This window comes from Conger conger, chromosome 9 (assembly GCF_963514075.1).
Source record: "Conger conger chromosome 9, fConCon1.1, whole genome shotgun sequence".
Classification (NCBI taxonomy): Eukaryota; Metazoa; Chordata; class Actinopteri; order Anguilliformes; family Congridae; genus Conger; species Conger conger.
In genome coordinates, this window is record NC_083768.1 from 25678936 (window position 1) to 25699883 (window position 20948).

The 20948-nt window shown below is 44.6% G+C and overlaps 1 protein-coding gene across 1 annotated transcript in view; it reads left to right on the forward strand.

Moving 5' to 3' along the window:
* Positions 1–20948, forward strand: part of LOC133137609 (uncharacterized) — a 45154-nt gene that overhangs the window by 10441 nt on the left and 13765 nt on the right. Inside the window, exons 12-32 of the mRNA XM_061255952.1 lie at positions 1734–1873; positions 2260–2382; positions 2564–2621; positions 2704–2784; positions 2870–2956; positions 3198–3241; positions 3360–3434; positions 6071–6095; positions 6292–6309; positions 6608–6670; positions 6936–7075; positions 7208–7324; positions 7598–7655; positions 7951–7998; positions 8204–8266; positions 8370–8509; positions 11077–11202; positions 11304–11361; positions 11534–11606; positions 11809–12643; positions 12726–12990. Coding sequence (XP_061111936.1) covers positions 1734–1873; positions 2260–2382; positions 2564–2621; positions 2704–2784; positions 2870–2956; positions 3198–3241; positions 3360–3434; positions 6071–6095; positions 6292–6309; positions 6608–6670; positions 6936–7075; positions 7208–7324; positions 7598–7655; positions 7951–7998; positions 8204–8266; positions 8370–8509; positions 11077–11202; positions 11304–11361; positions 11534–11606; positions 11809–12643; positions 12726–12990 — 2637 coding nt within the window. The remainder of the gene's footprint in view (positions 1–1733; positions 1874–2259; positions 2383–2563; positions 2622–2703; positions 2785–2869; positions 2957–3197; positions 3242–3359; positions 3435–6070; positions 6096–6291; positions 6310–6607; positions 6671–6935; positions 7076–7207; positions 7325–7597; positions 7656–7950; positions 7999–8203; positions 8267–8369; positions 8510–11076; positions 11203–11303; positions 11362–11533; positions 11607–11808; positions 12644–12725; positions 12991–20948) is intronic.

A 20948-nucleotide genomic window follows, 5' to 3' on the forward strand; every position in this document is an offset into this window, starting at 1 on the left:
CAACCCGCAATGAGATGTTGTTTAAACAGTGCCTCGTACTACATTGTAATTTGCAGTAAAGTAAGACTTTCATCTGAAGCGCAACAATTTTGCACTGTTATGCAGGTAAATCTCTTTAATCTTTATCTAGTTAAACGTAACCTTAATTAAAAACAAAAACCATCTATCTAAAACGGTGTGTACATGCGTGAACAATTTTACAATTTTTACTACACTTTTGGCTGAGTCATAAGCCTGCCCGTTCATATCCGCACTAACCACCACTAACCGTGTATACCATGAATACAGTGGGTAGCCTAACTTTGCCTCAATAAAATCTATTTTGCAAGGATGGAACTACAGATGGTCTTATTTAATTGCACCTTTTAAAAGTGAAAGCGCTGATGTTTGTGCTGAGAATTAGATGCAGTCAAGCGCAAGCTGAGGAGGAAGAAGATTCTCATCTGAAAATTTGAAGAAAACCTGCCCCAGAATGCACGCGGCCTCAGACTGTGGCAACCGTTTACTTTTCAGCACAGCAATGACCCATATTCTACAGCCATAAGCCCTGTGGCAGCAGATTAGAGGTCAAGCTTGGGTTGAATTTTATGTCCCATAGGTAGGGAGGGGTGGTCTTGTTGGCTGCAGCTTAGGGGAGAACTGAATCTGGTCATGGTAGCCACTGGAGTGACTTCAGTAGGGGTGTGACGTGCAATCTTTGGAAGGATGTAAAGTCGGGCTGCTGCATGGATGAGCTGTAGCGGCTGGATGGGAGAGGTTGGCAGACTTGCAAGCAGGGAGTTGAAGTAGTCAAGCCGGGAGATTACCATGGCCTGGACGAGTAGCTGCATGGAATGTGTGGTCAAATTCTCCTGATGTTGTACATAAGGAGTTTGCAAGGCTGTGATGTTGCTACAACTTGGTCTTTGAAGTCCAGCTGGCCATCCCCAGGTTCTTGGAGTGGGAGGCAGCCCCTGTAGTACCATCAATGGTGATTGAGTCATTGTAGTAGGGAGGTTCTGTGAGGAATGCAGAGCAGCTCAGTCTTGTCGAGGTTGAGCTTTTGGTGATGCCTAGCCATCCGCAAGGAGATGGTAGGCAGATATTCTCTCATTAACCTGTGTGGCAGAGGGAAGGAAAGTGGGGAGGAGTTGCCTATGGACTATGGAACCAACGGAACTGTTAAGCAGTTTCTCCTACTTTGGATACGGTACTTTGTGGCATCAGGAGACCTGCTAAGCAGATTCTGTGATTGGCCATTTGGATTTTCCATAAATGCAATCCCAAGCAAGCTTTCCACAGCCCACAGTTTCCCTTGTTTTCCCAAAGGAGCAGAATAAAATAATAAAATTCTGGAGGAGAATAAAAACTATTTAATGAAAAAAAAACACTCCTATCACCCCTGTTAGAAAGTAATTGCCCCCTTAATCTTAACTGGTTACACCACTTTTAGAAGCTGTAACTGCAATTATACACTTCCTATAATTTGATATCTTGCACATCGCTGTCGGGAATTTTGGCCCACTTTTCTTTGCAGAAAAGTAGTATGATACTATATGCATGTCTTTGTTTGAGGAACTCCTGAATCCTCTGCATAGGTGAACGGACTTCCCACAGGCCCATGGTCAATAAATGGCTAAATCATATCTGAGACTCTGCAAGATTATTTCTTTAAATTGAGCCTAATGAGGAGACAGTCTAGACCTTACCTAGGTCTAGTTCCTAATTGTGCTCATTAATTTTTTATTTCTCAGGTCTGAATTTCCTGGTGGAGTATAGCTGTATGGAGAGCAGCAAGCTCTGTGGATACCTGTGTCTGCTCTGCAAGAAGAGGGTTCGAGAAACGCAGATCATTGCTCACATCATTAGTTTTGACCATCTCTACTGGTACCTGGTGTGTGTAAAATAAATACTTTTCATAATTGAGTTCTGCTACTAGTAGTTTATATGTGCAAAAAATTATATCATAATTAATGGGAATAATTATGTAGAAAGTATTGACATTTTATGAATTGTGTGTGTTTAATTTTAACTTATTCCAGTGGATTGGTTTATGGGAAATTGGTAGGTGAGGCTTACTGGCTAAGTTTGATATTTGTATGCAGTGTTGTGGAATTGTTTATACCTTTTTTTAGAAGACTGATTTGAATATTTATGGGACTCATTAAATCATTCATCAGTGCTTTGTCTGGGCACTGAGGCAAGGAAAAATGAATCTGTTAAGTTTTTTTTAAATGTATGATTGGGTTTTCCTTAAGCTTGCCCAATGTCCTTCCTCAGGATCATGTACACCCCTCATCAATGTATACAAAAAGCTGCTACACTTTTGGAGAGAATTATATGGTGCTGATTCTGGATCTGGCCAAGCAGGCCCAGGAAATTAGCACCTCAGGAGAAGTCCAGGTATGAAACGCCTGCCATTAGATAATCACATCTCAATGCTTCTATATCCTTCTTGTATTGTACAGAACAGAACTGCAAAACATTCTCATTTTAATCCTTTACGGTTTGTTGTCACTCTTGTCAGCCAAAAAAAACATGCATTTTATTTTAACGGTTTCAAATGTACATTCCTACTTTGAAGAAAATTGAACTGGACGCAGAAGACTTTACAGTAGTCGACACTGGGAGTTATGCCAACGGTAAGCATGGAAACTGCTAGCTTCTTGTAGGGTTGACTGTTTAATTCACACACCCTTGTGAAATCACCATTCTTTCCTGCAGCCCTAGACTTGCTTAAGGTGATCCATAAAGAGCAAAGTAAAAGTGATCTTCTACCCCAAGTAGTCCCTGCACAGAGACTAGGTGAGTACATGGCTGACGGACAACTACCCATAGGAGCACACTTGCATGCATCAAAACAACATGGGGTCATTCATGTCCTTTTCAGTCTTTTCAAAGAAGATGACCCAAAGCCAACCAGCTGTGCTAGAACCTATCCTAGATTCTCAACAGAGGACTAAGCCAGACCGCACTGGTGAGCAGATTGACAAAGAAACCACTGCATTTTACTTGAATTGATGAGATGCTTGATGTAGTATCCATCACAAAGGGATGAGGTAGACCATGAAAATAACTAAGAAATTAGACCGAACCACCCACCCAAGTTTACTTTGCTGAGGAATTTAAATTCAACCAGGCAGGTTTCATGAAGTGAACTCTGCTTGAAGTTGCTGCAGTATTTTCTCCCTAAAGTGTGTGTATGTTGCTCTCTGCAGGTCTGACGAGTGTAGTTGTACAACGTCAAAGACTTTCATGCCTGGTGAGTCTTTTCTCCTCTCACAAAAAACGCTCCACAAACTGGGTTTTATTATGATGTGCAACATGCAGGAGGGAGGGAGATTAGTTTGGCCCTCAGTATGGAGTTTCCTCCCCTGCAGGTATGCGCCCCGGGAGCCGTGTTTTTCAACATGAAGGCATTCAAAATCCACATGCGCGGAGGCAAGCACAAGCGGGTACCTTTCTGTTTATTTGTATTCTAGTATAAAATGTAATTTAAGAATTTTCAGTTTTGTACAAGTATAGAGTGCCCTCCATAAAGTTTGGGACAAAGACCCCTTATGTCTTGATTTGCCGCAATTTTAGATTTGGAATCACAATTAGCATTAAAGTTAAAGTACACATTCTCAGATTTTATTAAAGGATATTTTTCATCCATTTTGGTTTCCCCATGTAGAAATTGCAGTGGTGTTTTTATGTAGTTCCCCCATTTCAGGACACCATAATGTTTGGGACACATGGCTTTACAGGTGTTTGCAATTGCCCGTGTGAATAATTGCCGCCTTAACGCAGGTATCGGAGAGCTCTCGGCACCTGGTCTTTCCTCTAGTTTTTCGATCACTTTTGGAAACCATTATTGGTGTTTATCAACATGAGGACCAATGTTGTGCCAGTGAATGTTGCACATTACAAATCTCATTGGAGTACACTAGCAATAATTATTTGATCCCTTGCTGATTTTGTAGGTTTGCCCACTTACAAAGAATGGAACTGTGTAGAATTTTAATCATAGGTACATTTTAACATTGAGAGACAGAATATCACAAAATAATCCACAATAACAACATCATATAAATTTAATAAATTGAATATCATATTTTCACATGAAATAAGCATTTGATCCATAGAACAATAGGACTTAATACTTGGTGGAGAAACCTTTGTTGGCAAGCACAGAGGTCAGACGTTTGTTGTAGTTTTTCACCAGGTTTGCACAGATCTTGGGAGGGATTTTGGTCCACTCCTCTTTGCAGATCCTCTCCAAATCCTTAAGGTACCGAGGCTGTCGCTTGGCCACTCGAAGCTTCAGCACCCTCCACAGATTTTTGATGGGATTTAGGTCTGGGTCATTGTCATGTTGGAAGACCCATCCACGACCCATTTTCAGTGCACTCACTGAGGGAAGGAGGTTGTCGACCAAAATTTCCTGGTACATGGCCCCATTCTCGATACGGTGAAGTCGTCCTGTCCCCTTAGATGAGAAACGCCCCCAAAGCATAAGGTTTCCACCTCCATGCTTCACAGTGGGGATGGTGTTCTTGCGGTTGTACTCAGCCTTTCTCTTCCTCCAAACACGGCGAGTCGAGTTGATGCCAAGTAGCTCTATTTTGGTCTCATCTGACCACATCACCTTCTCCCAAGCCTCCTCTGGATCATCCAGGTGTTCTTTGGCAAACTTCAGACGGGCCTGTACATGTGGCTTCTTCAGCAGAGGAACCTTGCGCGTACAGCAGGATTTTAATCCTTCACGGTGTAGTGTGTTACTGATGGTTCTCTTCGTGACTGTGGTCCCAACTGCCTTCAGGTCATTAACAAGCTCCTCCTGTGTAGTACTGGGCTGATCCCTGACCTTTCTCATGGTCGTTGATATCCCACGAGGCGAGATCTTGCGTGGAGCCCCAGACCGAGGGAGATTGGCGGTGACTTTGTGTTTCTTCCATTTTCTAATAATTGCTCCAACCGTTGTTAACTTCTCACCAAGCTGCTTGCTTATTTTCTTGTAGCCCATCCCAGCCTTGTGCAGGTCTACAATTTTGTCCCTGATGTCCTTAGACAGCTCCTTTGTCTTGGCCATATTGGAAACGTTGGAATCTGATTGATTGTGTGGACAGGTGTCTTTTATACAGCTACATAACGATGTAACGAGTTGACATGGGTGTTTTGGGTAATGAGTTGAGATTAGGAGTGCTTCTTAATGGAAAACTAACTGGTCTGTGGGAGCCAGAATTATTGCTGATTGGTAGGGGATCAAATGCTTATTTCATGCAAAAATACGATAATAAATTTATTAAATTTATATGGTGTTGTTGTGGATTATTTTGTGATATTCTGTCTCTCAATGTTAAAATGTACCTATGATTAAAATTCTACACAGTTCCATTCTTTGTAAGTGGGCAAACCTACAAAATCAGCAAGGGATCAAATAATTATTGCTCCCACTGTATATATATATTGTTTTGCTCCCAAACATTGTGGACACTCTATACCTGGATACCCACGTACAGGTTTACAGCATATACACTCTATATACAGTACAGCATATACACTCTACATGCACTTTATTAGACTTATTTCTTAGACTTATTGGTTTTCTGCTGCTGTAGCCTATCCACTTAAGATGTTTGACGCATTGTGTGTTCAGAGATGCTCTTCTGCATACCAATGTTGTAATGTGTGCTTATTTACTGTCACCTTCCTCTCTGCTTTGACATTAACATGGCGTTTTTACCTGCAGAACTGCTGCTCACTGGATGTTTTTATTTTTTTGTCTGCAAACTCTAGAGACTGTTGTGTGAAGTTTCTGAGATTCAAACCAACAATCATTCCATGGTCAAAGTCACTTGGATCACATTTCTTCCCCATTCTGACATTTGATCTGATAAATGGCTGAACCATGTCTATGCTTTAATGCATTTAGTTACTGCCACATGATTGGCTGATTAAATATTTGAATTAACAAGCTAGTGTGCAGGTCTACCTAAATGTGCTCAGTGAGTGTACATGTTTACATTCTGTGCATTTGTATTTGTGTGTTGCCTCTAATTTTCATGTCCTTTTGTTTTTTGGGTGGTTTGTCATGTTTCTACGGAAGAAAGTGGAACATTTATTTCAAACAGGTACTTTCCTAGGTTCGGTGGTTAAAATGGCCCACATTGTTCCGCATTAGCTTTTATATCAGTCATATGCACTAAATACTGAATCTTGGCTTCTTACTGACGTTAGGTTTTTATTGTGAATGCTTCTTGTTGAATGTATATTTGACGCCTTTCTCCACTTCTCTATATCCCTTTGTGCATTGGACTGGTTGTGAAGCTCTGAACCGTGTTTCAGGTATGCTCATTGGCATGTGTCCGATTTTAATGCTTAGTTTTTTATTTGGGGGGGGGTTTATGATCAATCAGTGGAGCATAAAAGTACCTGGAGGAACTGGCCAGTATTTAATAACCGTTAAAAAAACAGAATCCCTAAGCCCATACTGGTATTCGGTATGACAATTTTTTCCATGTACATTCCAGAACGATTGGCATGATACCCAGATAAATTTAGCAGAGTTGTCTACATGGGTGAGGTCAGGCACCACTAAAATTTCCCAGAGTTAATTTGAGTTCCTTTTTTTTTTTTTTGACAGTGCCTATTCCGCGGATGGTTTTGTATGAATACATTCGGACTCAAAGGAGAGGCCCAATAATTGGTAAGTGGACTGAAATGCTTACAATTTAGCCCAATGAATAATTCTATCCCACTGTCCCTCTAGATTTAGGAAAATGCCCGAAAATAATTTGCCCACATTGACTTTAGTGCTTGTTTAAACATGATCTTTGCAGGATGTTGGTGTCTGATCTGTGAATGGGTATGGGCAGGCATGTTGAACGATTGCCATAAAGTAATTTGCAGATGAATTACCTTGTCTATGCAATATTAATAGTTGATTCATATGCCTTGTTTCTCCTCTCCAGGGGTACATCTGGTTACTGCCTGCATTGACACACAGACAGCAAAGCAACCCTTCTACCTGTGCCACATCTGTCAGGACAAGTGCACTGGCGAAGTCATTCTAGAGCACCTGACCTCCTCCACTCATTACTTCCACGCTTTGGTGAGTGTCCGGGTTACTAGCTGCGAGGATCATTTTATTGTATTTTGTATTTTGCAGTTTGTATCCTATGAAGAGTGCTAAGCAGAGTAACTGCTTTCAGTTAACTTGGTTTTATTGATTTCATGTTGTCAGGCATGTATGGATCCAGAGAGGCTCCATTTTGGCTGGATGTCATCCCAGAACATGCAGTCCATTTTGGAACCGCAGGTGCGGGCTGTGGAAAATGAACAGGGAACGGGATTCTTGCAGGTAACTAGGCAGTCCTGTATTGGGTTACAGTTCCCATACTGCCGGTGAATGCTATAGCTGCATGTCAAAGTCGCTGCACCCTTAAATCTTCAAACTCTAACCAGTGGCTGAAGTGAGTCATCATAGAAAGCCTTACTGAGAATTTTGCTAAAGCGCTTGGGGAAGCTGGACATATGTTAGGAATAAATCAAGGTATTAACTTGATGTGTCAGTCATGAAATTGAATTTGTCAAGCTTGCCTTTAGATTTTGTTCCTTTTTATTTCACAAACAGGTGCTTGATATGCCAGAGACCTGGTTTAAGCATATAGTAGGGGCACCATACACACAAGGTAAGTGTGCTCCCCCCATAGTTATTTTGATTCCTTGATCATCAAAGGAGATCTATAGGAATTTTGCCATGGTTCCATATTTTGTGGATATTTAAGTGCAAGATTTCTGTGACTTTTACAGATTGGCTTCTAAATGTATTCTTATAGCTAGAACTATTTCTAACTACATGAATTATTGCAAGTTCTGATTTTCAAAACTTCCAATCTCCTACTTTAAGAGTGTATCATAAATATAAAGGGAAAGATGGGTCTACAGTTTTTAAAAATTCACTTCTGCCTTGTCATCAAAAAACAGCTGTGAAGCAGCTATGCCAGGACGAGGAGCTGAAGGAGAGGCTCAGAGGTCAGTTTGGAATTATCCATTGGTCACTTCAGTGCCAGTTGTGTGCTACATGAATCCTATGTAAAATTATTTTAACCATTTCAAAGCCTTCTAATTGGTTGAAATGCAATGAGTGTTTGCTCCACTCATGGTCCATAACACTGTACTATTCCTTCAGTAGTTTCTAACCTGTGGCTGTGTGTGTCTATTTCAATCTGTTTTGCAGTTGGGAACTGGACCAAATTGGGGCAGTACCATAGTAACCCAAACCGGAAATACCCCTTGCTTGGTTAGTCTAGCCAGCTTCAAGCTGACATTCATAGAATGCAGAATTTCAGTCTAACATTCAGCTGCCACACACTGTTATGATGCTGTGGTTTTGAATTCCACAGGTCTGAAATTCTTGTTGGAGTATAGATGTACAGATGGCAACAAGTTGTGTGGATACCTGTGTCTGCTCTGCAAGAAGACTGTCCGTGAGCCTCTGGTCATTTCTCACCTTATTGGGTTTGAGCATGTCTTCAGCTACCTGGTGAGTGTTGTGCAGTAGGGTCCGGAGCTTTACATTAGCATTTTTACATTTTTTCATTTGGCAGACACTTTTAATCCAAAGCGATTTAGTGCTCAGGTTCTTCCCCAGGTTAAAAAGCATCAAATCCATAACTAGTGAAATAAAAGCGGATGCGTGCGGCAATAGGAAGCCAGTGTAGGCCAATGAGGAGTGGGCTGATGAGCCGACCTGGGCTGGCTAGTGGTCAGGTGGGCTGCTGCATTCTGGACCAGCTGGAGGGGCTTGATGGCACAATGCAGTAATCCAGACAGGAAATGACGAGCGCCTGGACTAAGAGCCGGGTGGCTTTCTCCGTCAGGAAATGACGGGTACAACGTATATTATAGAGGACGGACCTGCATGTTCTGGCAGTGGAGGATGCATGTGGAATGAGGGTGAGGTGGTTATCAAGTTATCGAGTCTCCCCAAGATTCCTGGCCATATAGGAGGAGGATACTACAAAGTCCTCAACAATCAGTGAGAGATTGTTGGAGAGGACTTAGCAGGGATGTAGAGAAGCTCAGCGTTGCCAAGGTTAAGCTTCAGGTGGTGGGAAGTCATCCCTGCAGAGATATCAGCCAAGCAGGCAGAGATCTGTGTGGTGACCTGGGTGTTGGGAGGGAAGGAAAGAAAGAGTATAAGGAATTGCGGATGTCATCTACCTTCTTTTCAAAGAAGGAGACAAAGTCATCAGCTGGGTAATGAGGGAGGTGGGGGAGGGGTGAGAAGAGGAGAAGGTTGAAAACCGTTCGACAGTGAGGGTTAGAGGCTGCTTTAATTTTAAAGTGAAAGAAAGAAGATTTAGCAAGAGAGACAGGAATAGAAAGATGATAGGAGGGCATGGAAGGAAGCCATATCACTGGTGAGATGGTGGGAGAGAGGGTGGAGGTTGACAGGTGGTGTAAGTTGTGCTGACAGGTGACCGTGGATGGTGGGAGGGATGGATGAGTGTTAGAGGAAAGTGGAAGAAAAAAAAGAGATGAAGGAGTGGTTTGATATATGGAGTGGTGTTACAGAGAGGTTGGTTCTTGTGCAGCTCCTTGTGAAGACCAAGTCAAGAAGGTTTGTGGGTGGGAGGAGAATGTGTGAGGGTAAGGTCAAAAGAGGAAAGGAGGGAGAGACAGGTGGACTGGGTGGACTCTGAGTTTAGGTTGAAGTCACCCTCATGGGATTGCCATTGTCTGGTGAGGAGTTAGAGTTTACGTGGGAAATTCAGAAGAGGAGAGGGAGAAGATGCTAGATCTTGAGGATGAGATTAGGAGACCTGTGCCGCCTCCTCTGCCAGTGGGTCGCGGTGTGTTGGGGAAAAAGAATAGGCAGAGGAAAGGGCAGCCGGGGTGGCTGTGTGCTCTTGTGAGAGCAATGTTTCTGTTAGAGCAAGAAAGTCAAGGTTGAGGTGGGAGGCCGATATGAAGTCTGCTTTCTGGATGGTGGACTGGCAGTTCCAGAGGCCATCGGCCACACAGAGATCTGAGAGGGAAGATCAGGTTAGAGATATTCCGGCCATGTTGGCGGGAAGCCAACCTCCTACCTGACTGGGACCTAGGGAGAGGAGAGATGACAGGAATGGGAAGGAAATGCATGGAGGGAACTAGGGTAAATGGGTGGACAAGAGGAATCCTGAGCAGTGAAGTGAGGGCAGGCAGCAAAAACAAAATCAATAATCAGGCTCTCAGACAGCTTTGATAGCCCCGCAGATAGACACTCATCTTTGTATGCCTGCGACTTCGTATGACGAGACAGGTAGACAAGGCTGCTGCACACAGCTGCGCTAGACAACTGTTTAAATAATTAGCTGAGACACTGTTTGCCAGCAGATGCTCCTCCTGCAACAATAGCTGTGGCCTGCTGGCCAATTGCAGATAATAGCCTACCTCAATAGCCTAGCTCACCTGAGAAAAATAAAGACACAACCCGGTTTCACTGCAGTCTAAATAAACACTACTTGTACTAGATAAGATATCCTTTATTGAACCCTGTGGGTTAATTTGTCTTCTGCATTTGACCCATCCTAGTTACCTAGGAGCAGTGGGCAGCCACAGTGCAGCGCCCGGGGAGCAATGTGGGGTTAAGGGCCTTGCTCAAGGGCCCAACGGCTGTGCGGATCATTTTTATTGTGGCTCGACTGGGATTCGAACCACTGACGTTGTGGCTCCCAGTCATGTACCTTAACCACTACGCTACAAGCCGCCTACTAGCTAACAAATAAATGGCAGAATCACACTACAGTGTCTACTAAACTTAGTTAAAAACAGCGCAAACAAGTGTTACCGGAGAACACGCTGGGGAACACTAATGCACGGCTTTAATCTCCTAGTCCAGTCTGCCTTCGTAAAACCCAGGGCTCCTACACAACCTGTAACTCAACAACCTGTACCACAACCTGTGAGCTCAAATTTCTGTTAAGGAACCTTGTATGTGAAGGAGTGGCTCATTTTAAAACCGACAGAATGTCAGAACCTGAAAGGACCTTACAATCATAACAGGCAATATGAAATATGAAGCTGGTCAGATGTGATGGGTATGACCATTTGTTTACTTTTTTTTAGGACCTTGCACATCCCTCTTCCCTAGATGGGAAAAGCCTTTGCAAACGCTATGATGCCTGCTATGGTGCATTGATGCTTGACCTAGCAACTCAAGCGGAGAACATTGACTCTTCTGGCAAAGTCCAGGTACAATATCAATATGTCCTTAAGTTCTGTCCCTCCTTTCAGGAAGAAAGGAGAAAAATCCTTAAGTGTGTACTTTTTTCCCCTCTGCTCTCGCCTTTAAGGACATCAAATTGGATCGGGCAGTCTATGAGGAAGTGGATTCATCACAGTTTTTGCACGGTGAGCTGGTGTGGGGCGGGGGTGGCATCTCCTTTTATCCCCCCCCCCCATCGTTACTGCTCATGTTGATTTTAAAATGGATCACTCTTTCATAGATGTACATTACATTTGTGACTTGATTGACTGAATCCTGCATTTAATTACAAACACCATCTTGCCTTCAGCCCTGCAGAAGCTACAGGCAGTCTCAGGAGAGAAGATCACGAGTTACATTCCACTCCTCGTGACCCTTGGACAAAGTCTCGGTGAGTGTGAAACTAACAACTGGAGTGACCACATATAGAGGTGGAGTGACTACCTGCTGATACAATTTACACATAGGGAATTCTCTGTATGTTAATCTGTGTTCAAAAGGAGCAAGTGTACTTCATGCAACATCTTGTGAAATATGAATCCAGAAATATTCCTGCGAGAAGACTGAACTTTCCATTTTCTGTTCATCTGCAGTCCCAAAGACGCACAAGCCAGCCCTCTCGTTGGAGCAAAAATGCCCGGCTCAGTCTTTGGAGCAAAAATGCCCGGCTCAGTCTTTGGAGCAAAAATGCCCGGCTCAGTCTTTGGAGCAAAAATGCCCGGCTCAGTCTTTGGAGCAAAAACGCCCGGCTCAGTGTTTGAAGCAAAAACGCCCGGCTCAGTGTTTGGAGCAAAAACGCCCAGCGCAGTCTTTGGAGCAAAAACGCCCGGCTCAGTCTTTGGAGCAAAAACGCCCGGCGCAGTCTTTGGAGCAGAAACGCCTGGCACAGTTTTTGGAGCAAAAACACCCGGCTCAGTGTTTGGAGCAAAAACGCCCGGCTCAGTGTTTGGAGCAGAAACGCCCGGCTCAGTGTTTGGAGCAAAAACGCCCGGCTCAATGTTTGGAGCAAAAACTCCTGGCTCAGTGTTTGGAACAAAAACGCCCGGCGCAGTCTTTGGAGCAAAAACGCCCGGCTCAGTCTTTGGAGCAAAAACGCCCGGCTCAGTGTTTGGAGCAGAAACGCCCGGCTCAGTGTTTGGAGCAGAAACGCCCGGCTCAATGTTTGGAGCAAAAACGCCCGGCTCAGTGTTTGGAGCAAAAACGCCCGGCGCAGTCTTTGGTGCAGAAACGCCCGGCGCAGTCTTTGGAGCAAAAACGCCCGGCTCAGTATTTGGAGCAAAAACGCCCGGCTCAGTGTTTGGAGCAGAAACGCCCGGCTCAGTGTTTGGAGCAAAAACGCCCGGCTCAGTGTTTGGAACAAAAACGCCCGGCTCAGTGTTTGGAGCAGAAACGCCCGGCTCAGTGTTTGGAGCAAAAACGCCCGGCTCAGTGTTTGGAGCAAAAACGCCCGGTGCAGTCTTTGGAGCAAAAACGCCCGGTGCAGTCTTTGGAGCAAAAACGCCCGGCGCAGTCTTTGGAGCAAAAACGCCCGGCGCAGTCTTTGGAGCAAAAACGCCCGGCGCAGTCTTTGGAGCAAAAACACCCGGCGCAGTCTTTGGAGCAAAAACGCCCGGCGCAGTCTTTGGAGCAAAAACGCCCGGCGCAGTCTTTGGAGCAAAAACACCCGGCGCAGTCTTTGGAGCAAAAATGCCTGCCGAATCTAACAAGTCCTAGCAAGGCCTCGCAGAAGCTGTGGGACTACCTGAAGAATAAGGAACGGCGTGAACCTGTGATTGGTCAGTATTGCTTCCAATTAGTGCAGCCTGTATTGTTCAGACTTATGTTTCACTGCAGAATTTCACATGAGAGCGAACATGAGTGATATCAGTAAGGGTGCTTTCATATTTCCATAAAATCTGAATTAAATGGAAGAAATGACTAGATCTGCACAATTCATTATAGGTTCATTACATTACATTACATTATTGGCATTTGGCAGACGCTCTTATCCAGAGCGACGTACAACAAAATGCATACCCATAACCAGGGATAAGTTTGCTGAAAGACCCTAGAGGGAAGTACAATTTCAACTGCTACCTGTACAACAAAGATAAGGACGAGGGCCAATTTTATTTTATTTTTTATTATTTTTTTTTTAACAAAGAAACAAACAACAGAGCAAAAGTGACCAAAGTTAACTATCCAAACACTGCTTACCTAGCCAACTAAAAATACCGATACACAAAGCAAGTCACACAGACAACAATTAAGGTTCACAGGGAGGTAGGGAGGGATGGGGAGAGGTGCTGTTTGAAGAGGTGTGCCTTCAGCTTGCGCTTGAAGGTGGGGAGAGATTGTACAGTTCTGACCTCAACAGGGAGTTCATTCACAGTAGTCGTGCGTGTGCCAAGCGGCCTGTGGAGGCTGAACGAAGAGGTCTGGCAGGGGTGTAGGGTCTGATGATTTTTTGTAGATAAGCTGGGGAAGACCCCTTAACTGCTTGGAAGGCTAGCACCAATGTTTTGAATTTGATGCGAGCCATGACAGGCAGCCAGTGGAGGGAAGTAAGCAGGGGGGTGACATGAGTATTTGGGAAGGTTGAAGACCAGACGAGCTGCTGCATTCTGGATAAGTTGGAGGGGTCTGATGGCGGACTCTGGGAGGCCAGCCAAGAGGGAATCGCAGTAGTCCAGGCGGGACAGAACCATCGCTTGGACCAGGAGCTGGGTCGAGTAGGGGGTGAGAAAGGGTTCACAGCAGGTTTGCATGCAAACTTGATAAATTTGCTAGATGCGCAAAAATTTGTGTTTTGTGCCATAAATTTGTCCTCTGCAGTTGTATTACTGACATTGAACATTGTCCATAGGCGACCGCTTTTGTGTTGCGCTGTAGGCTACTGTACATTCAATGATGCAGGTCTCATTCAATTGAGCATGTGTGCAGTGTGCAAAACGATCCAACGTGTGTGCTGCGAATAGGCCAGTTTGTCTGCTGAGAACGTATATGGTGTCAAAACATTTATACGTTTGCTTCAAAGAAAGTTGAGCGCGCGTGTCGCTTGAACAAGGAAAGGTGGGAGTAGCTAGCTTGAGTAAGCTAGAGTTCTGGGTGTGGTAATGAGTTAGTTAGCTGTGAGAAGGGACTACTTGCGTAGGTTTACTCTATATATGCGCAAAAGACGGCGAATCAATTCACGTACATGTATATGTAGCTAACCAAACACATTACAATGGTAGGATGGTAAATATTGAAACACAGATTCACAAAAACAGTTAAGACTAAACTAAACACTGGCTATGCCTGAATGTTTGTTTTCTTACTGAGTCCATACGCATTGCTGGATCCAAAAGACATGCTGTCCTTGTAGAAGCGGCGATGGTGCTGTGAATGGTGTCCGGGAGAGATGCGCAGGCTGGGGTGTTCCCGTCTTAGCAGCGCGTTGTCGTCTGATTCGCTGGTCCTTTTCCAGATGTAAAAGTTTGTTGCTGTTTCGTTGTTGAGCTTTATTGGGGTAAACTGATGTAGCGTTCCGCGTACAAGAATTTCCACTCACTATAGGCCACGTAGTTACCGCGAGGTAACTGGGTGTGTCCGTAGGCCTGGTAGTGCGCTGTGCAGCATTCAGCCTCTGTCCGAGTCTCGGAGCAGATGAGCTGAAGCGAATGGCCAAAAAGGGTGCGTCGAAGAGAAGAAGCAGAAAAAGCAGAAGAGACAGAAGAGAGATCCCAAGAACGTGTCTTGCTCTTATATGGGACCGTTTATTGCTCCCGCCATTACGGGATTGGCTGAACCAAGTTAGACGTCATTCGTGGTGGACGTCACAGAATTCTCCTGTGGGAATGTGGAAGTAGTCCCTACATCCCCCTGTGGTCTCAGGATGCGGCTGAAGCCAGTGTTCCTTGAGAGCACAAAAGTCCGTTCACAGTCCACAGGTCAAGTACATTGGGTCGGTAACAGTTCACAATTGACTGTCGAACATCCAGGCATTCATCAACAATTAACTACACTGGTCTAAAACACAAACAATGTGAAACACTAAGGTCGAACAGTGAATACATTGTCAAAAAAACATAAGAAACCTTGGTGAAAGGGTTAGTCGTTTTGTTAGTTCAGGTGTTTTGTTAGTTATTGGATGGTGTCCAGAAGGTGGAGCACCAACATGACCCAGCCATGAAAATGTTCAGATGATGTAGGGGTCTAGGATGGAGAGGCTGTAGCCTTTTTGGAAGTCTTGTTCAGACTGACCAATTGTTCTAGTCCCTACAGTCAGGTTGCTGACGAGGGTTGTCATCTGAAATATGTGGGGACATTTTCAAATTAGGGCAGCTTTCTGTATCCAAGCTTAACCTTATGGCTGTGTCATCAGGAAGGAAATGGAGAGGTGGTCTCATTTCTAAATGATGTGGTAAGCTCACAAGTGGTCTTGTCTTGCTTGGGGAAGAGGTGGAGTAAGGCACACTGGGGTGTGGCAATATACTTGTAAAGATTACACTGTAGTTTATACATGCAATACTTTACGATGGTTCGGTAGGTGTAGAAGGAGCAATGAACGTTTACGAGTTATAACAGGTGTCGGATTTAACTCTACAGTACCTACTTACGATCTGCGTTTGCTGCTGCTACATGCAAATCTAAGTGGCTGCTATAAACTACCAGTTTATTTTGCCACCCCCCTTTGGTAGGAAAGGTGTGCAAAAGAAAGTGGTCAAAGCTTCAGCTGGGAGTCTGCCTGTGAGGAGACCACGGCTATAGATTAGTCTTATTCAGTCTTTTGATGGAGGTTGAACAAGACCAGATGGCTCTTTGGAGTGGTTACTCGAGGCATACACACTACTGAACAAAGGTTAGAGGCTTTAGTTGTCCTCAGAGGAACTGAAGAAGCTCTCTTCAGACGAGGTATCTTCCCTATCAGAGTCATGCTGGTGACTCTGAGGCTTGGGCCTACCGGGTCGGTCTTCTCTCCAATTCTGGCTGGAATCAGAGTGTGAGAAGCGACCATGGTGGCTCTTAACCGGGAACTTACTCGCATGCCGTTGTTTTGAGCCATTAGACTTTAATGGGGCAACTTGGGAAGTGCCGGCGAGCTTGGTTGGAACAACGTGCTTAGCTGTTTCCAATACCTCGTTCCTGGGCACAATCCTTAAAGTGTCCCAGACCATTTGGGCTTCATTTCTTAATTCAAGGGCTGAGTGTTGGCCCCTTGAGAACAGTGAAACATGAGTTCGGACGCAGGGGTGCAGGTTGTGCACAAAAAGGGATTTGAAGGCTTGATCTTCATCTAAGCCTGGTCCGTTTCTGCCCTGGAAAAAAGCATGTTTAAGTCGTTGGTAAAAGTCTTTTGGTCGTTCTGTACGGCTATGTTTAACCTCCACAGATTTGATCATGGCTGTGGCCTGATCAAACCGTGGCAGGTACTCCGCTACCAACGCTTCACAAACCTTGGGATAGCTGGAACGAACCTGTGGTGGAAGTTGTTCCATAAATGTATGGATCTCTCTGGTAGAGGTTTTCCATACAAGTCGTACCTTTTCTCGATCGGTTGCCCTGGGCAGATCCAAGAGACAGTAGTCAACTTCTCACAAGTAACTCTGAATGTTAAATTCAGAGTCCTTGGGGTCAAATGTGTGGACATACTTCGCCATGGCCTCTAGCTCCTCAAAGCGAAGACCATGTGAAGTTGCACTAGTCTGCCTGTTTGGAGAAGGAGAGACTGAAATCACATTTGAATGTGAATGCGTTTCATGCGGAGCTCGACGTCCTCGGTTTGGTTTAGGGGGCGGAGCTACAAAACAGTCATTCTCACAATGGTTGGCAGAAGATGAATTGTCGCTGTCAGTGTACTGTACAGAGCTGTCACCTATCCTCTCAGTTATAAAGGGAAAGCTAGCGGGATTAGCGTTGCTTTTTGTGTGCCAAATTAATAACGCTAGATCTCCTCTACCGTGTCCACGGGAGGGTTCCCTGACCTCCTCACGAGAGGGGTGGGCATGGAAGGTGCAGTCCTGTACTTGCCTGACTGTTTCTCCCTTGCGGAGATGGACCACCGTTGGGATGCAGTCCCCCCCTTTCCCTCTCCAGGGAAGAGGTGGACAAACCATTGCATGGGTGGTGAACAGCACTGCAATCTGAGGAGACTGACAAGTCTCCATCAGAGCAAGCTGTGGAACCGGGATCCGGCAAACCCGAACCAATTTGTGACCCCCCCTTCCCCCGCCTTGTGGTGTAAGGAGGAAGCAGGAGAAGCTGGAGTTTGGCAAGCCTGAGAAAGCAGGCTTACAGAAGAGAGTGGATGTGGTAGCTTGTGGCATCCACTGTTCAACTGAAATAATTCCTCTCTGTAGGAACAAAGATCTGATTCAGCTGAATGCAGATCACGCAAGTATTGTACTGCTTTCTTGCCAACAGTTTGAAGCTCAAGTAAAACACTGGTGTGTTGTCCTTTGAGGTATGCCATCTCTGATTCTAAGTTTTTGTTGCTCTGAAGAGCAAGACTAATCTGTCTGGCAAAATTCAAGACCAGACAACTTTGATTGTAGGAAAGAAATGTTCCCAATTCTGTGAGGTTCATCTGATTCAGGAAAGCTATGTAGCCAGGTGCTAAACCTTGGGCTAAAAAGGAAAGGTACTCATCAATAGATATGGGTTCCATATCTCAAGCCAAATAAAGCTAAAAGCTAAAATCAGTAACTTAAGAGGGTACTCAAAGTTAACAATTTGACAAGGGCCTTGAGCTCCTAACAGTTGGCAATGAATTGTTTCCCAATATCACAATCCAACATACAAGTTGTGATGAAGGATAAAGAATGTAAAACGCTCTTTGAATATTCTCTATAACTATAGTACAAGGTAGCTATAGCATCACATAGGGACTCGAGTTGCACTCGCGGTACTGCAATGCAACAACCGCAAAATGACCGAACATATGGCAGATATTCAGACCGTAAAATAGGAACTGTGATGCTCATCACATTAATCCTAAATACCAGAAATTGAAATTACAATGAAATTAGAATTTAAAAGTAATATTCAATTCATTATTAAAATTACTTTGATAGAGTAATTATAATGAATAAAGTACGGCTAATAATACTATTATTGATAATACGTATTATACCGGAAAATAAATGCAAATCAACAAACTACCGTGTAAGAATGTAATGCCACAATGTTACACGAGGGGGCAGTGTATTGAGTAAGCGGCTCATGTAGGCTTTCAAAAATGGTACAAGGGTGACATCTAGTGGTCTTTTCAGAAAATTGTACTTGTGGCTATTTAGCTGAGAAAGCCAAAGAATGCCGAGAATTGCCGTGACATGATATGAGCCAAAGCTCGTCTTTCTCACGCAGAGCTACAAATTAGGATGGGAAATTCGTTATGAAGTCACAAGACATGAAATTTGAGCCAAAGCTAGTCTTCCTCACACGGGGCGCCAAAATATGTAGGGGTCCTCGCACGGGCCACCAAATAACGCAGGGATTTTACTCTCTACGAAACCGGGGCACCAGTTAAACGTTGTGTAGCAGTATAACTGCAAAAAGTAATCATCCATCCATCCATCCATTATCTGAACCCGCTTATCCTGAACAGGGTCGCAGGGGGGCTGGAGCCTATCCCAGCATACATTGGGCGAAAGGCAGGAATACACCCTGGACGGGTCGCCAGTCCATCACAGGGCACACACACCATTCACTCACACACTCATACCTACGGGCAATTTAGACTCTCCAATCAGCCTAACATGCATGTCTTTGGACTGTGGGAGGAAACCGGAGTACCCGGAGGAAACCCACGCAGACACGGGGAGAACATGCAAACTCCACACAGAGAGGCCCCGGCCGACGGGGATTCGAACCCAGGACCTCCTTGCTGTGAGGCGGCAGTGCTACCCACTGCACCATCCGTGCCGCCGCAAAAAGTAATCAGTCTCATAAAATTACTATTATCAGAAATATCTAACCACAAATTTAGTATTTTAATTAATTATTAAAATAACCAATATTAATGATTAAACATACCGATAACCTGAAGGTTGGAAGTTCTTCGAAAGACTGCTTTAACTCGGCTCTCATGTCTATGCGATTCCAAAACGGACACCGGGGTTTAATAAAATGTTTATTAAACAAACATACAAACGCATAACAGATAAACTAACGGGAATTAGTAGGGGAAGTTAGTAGGTTAAGTTAGGGCGTGTATGTGTGTGGGCGCGTGCGAGCGCGCGTGTCGCTTGAACAAAGGAAAGGTGGGAGTAGCTAGCTTGAGTAAGCTAGAGTTCTGGGTGTGGTAATGAGTTAGTTAGCTGTGAGAAGGGACTACTTGCGTAGTTTTACTCTATATATGCGCAAAAGACGGTGAATCAATTCACGTACATATATATGTAGCTAACCAAACACATTACAATGGTAGGATGGTAAATATTGAAACACAGATTCACAAAAAGTTAAGGCTAAACTAAACACTGGCTATGCCTGAATGTTTGTTCTCTTACTGAGTCCATACGCATTGCTGGATCCAAAAGACATGCTGTCCTTGTAGAAGCGGCGATGGTGCTATGAATGGTGTCCGGGAGAGATGCGCAGGCTGGGGTGTTCCCGTCTTAGCAGCGCGTTGTCGTCTGATCCGCTGGTCCTTTTCCAGGTGTAAAGGTTTGTTGCTGTTTCGTTGTTGAGCTTTATTGGGGTAAATTGATGTAGCGTTCCGCGTACAACAATTTCCACTCACTATAGGCCACGTAGTTACCGCAAGGTAACTGGGTGTGTCCGTAGGCCTGGTAGTGCGCTGTGCAGCATTCAGCCTCTGTCCGAGTCTTGGAGCAGATGAGCTGAAGCGAATGGCCAAAAAGGGTGCGTCGAAGAGAAGAAGCAGAAAAAGCAGAAGAGACAGAAGAGAGATCCCAAGAACGTGTCTTGCTCTTATACGGGACCGTTTATTGCTCCCGCCATTACGGGATTGGCTGAACCAAGTTAGACATCATTCGTGGTGGACGTCGCAGAATTCTCCTGTGGGAATGTGGAAGTTGTAGTCCCTACAAGACCATGTGACGCAATTTAAGGGCAATCACTTCTGGACTATTGGAAATTGAAACCTAAGTACATGCTCAGCCTACATTGGCAGGTAGAGAATGGTTCCTAGAGGACCAGCAAAACGCTGCTCTAGGTAGAGCCACCAAGCAGGCATACTGAAGTCTCCCATATTGGAGCCAGAAAGCTACTTTAACATGGTACCAGTATGAAAGATTATTGCAATTTGTTTGTTGTGAAGCAGGGAATACACTAAGCTGACGGATGCTCGATAGTCTGTTGACAACAGCGGGGGTTTCTTTGGCACTGAAGAAGCATTGTAGGTCCTTGCGACTGGCAGGCTGTGGCCTTTCACCATGGCAGTAACCTTCTTTGGGTCCATACGGATGTTGCCCGCCGATATTATGTAACCCAGGAACGAGGTAGTGGAACAGTGAAATACACATTTCTCGGGTTTGACAAACAGGCGATTCTCCAACAGGCATTGAAGAACCTTGCAAACATGTATGACATGTTCTTCCCGGGTCATGGAATGGATAAGTATATCGCCTAGGTAGACGAAAACAAATTTGTTTCTCATCCCCCAGCACGTCATTGACTAGCTGGGGCATTGGTAAGTCCAAACGTCATCACCAGGGATTCCCAATAACCAGTAGGGGTGTGGAACGCCGTCTTTCACTCATCCCCCTTACGCACCAGGTGGTAGGCATTGCGTAAATCCAGTTTGGTGAAT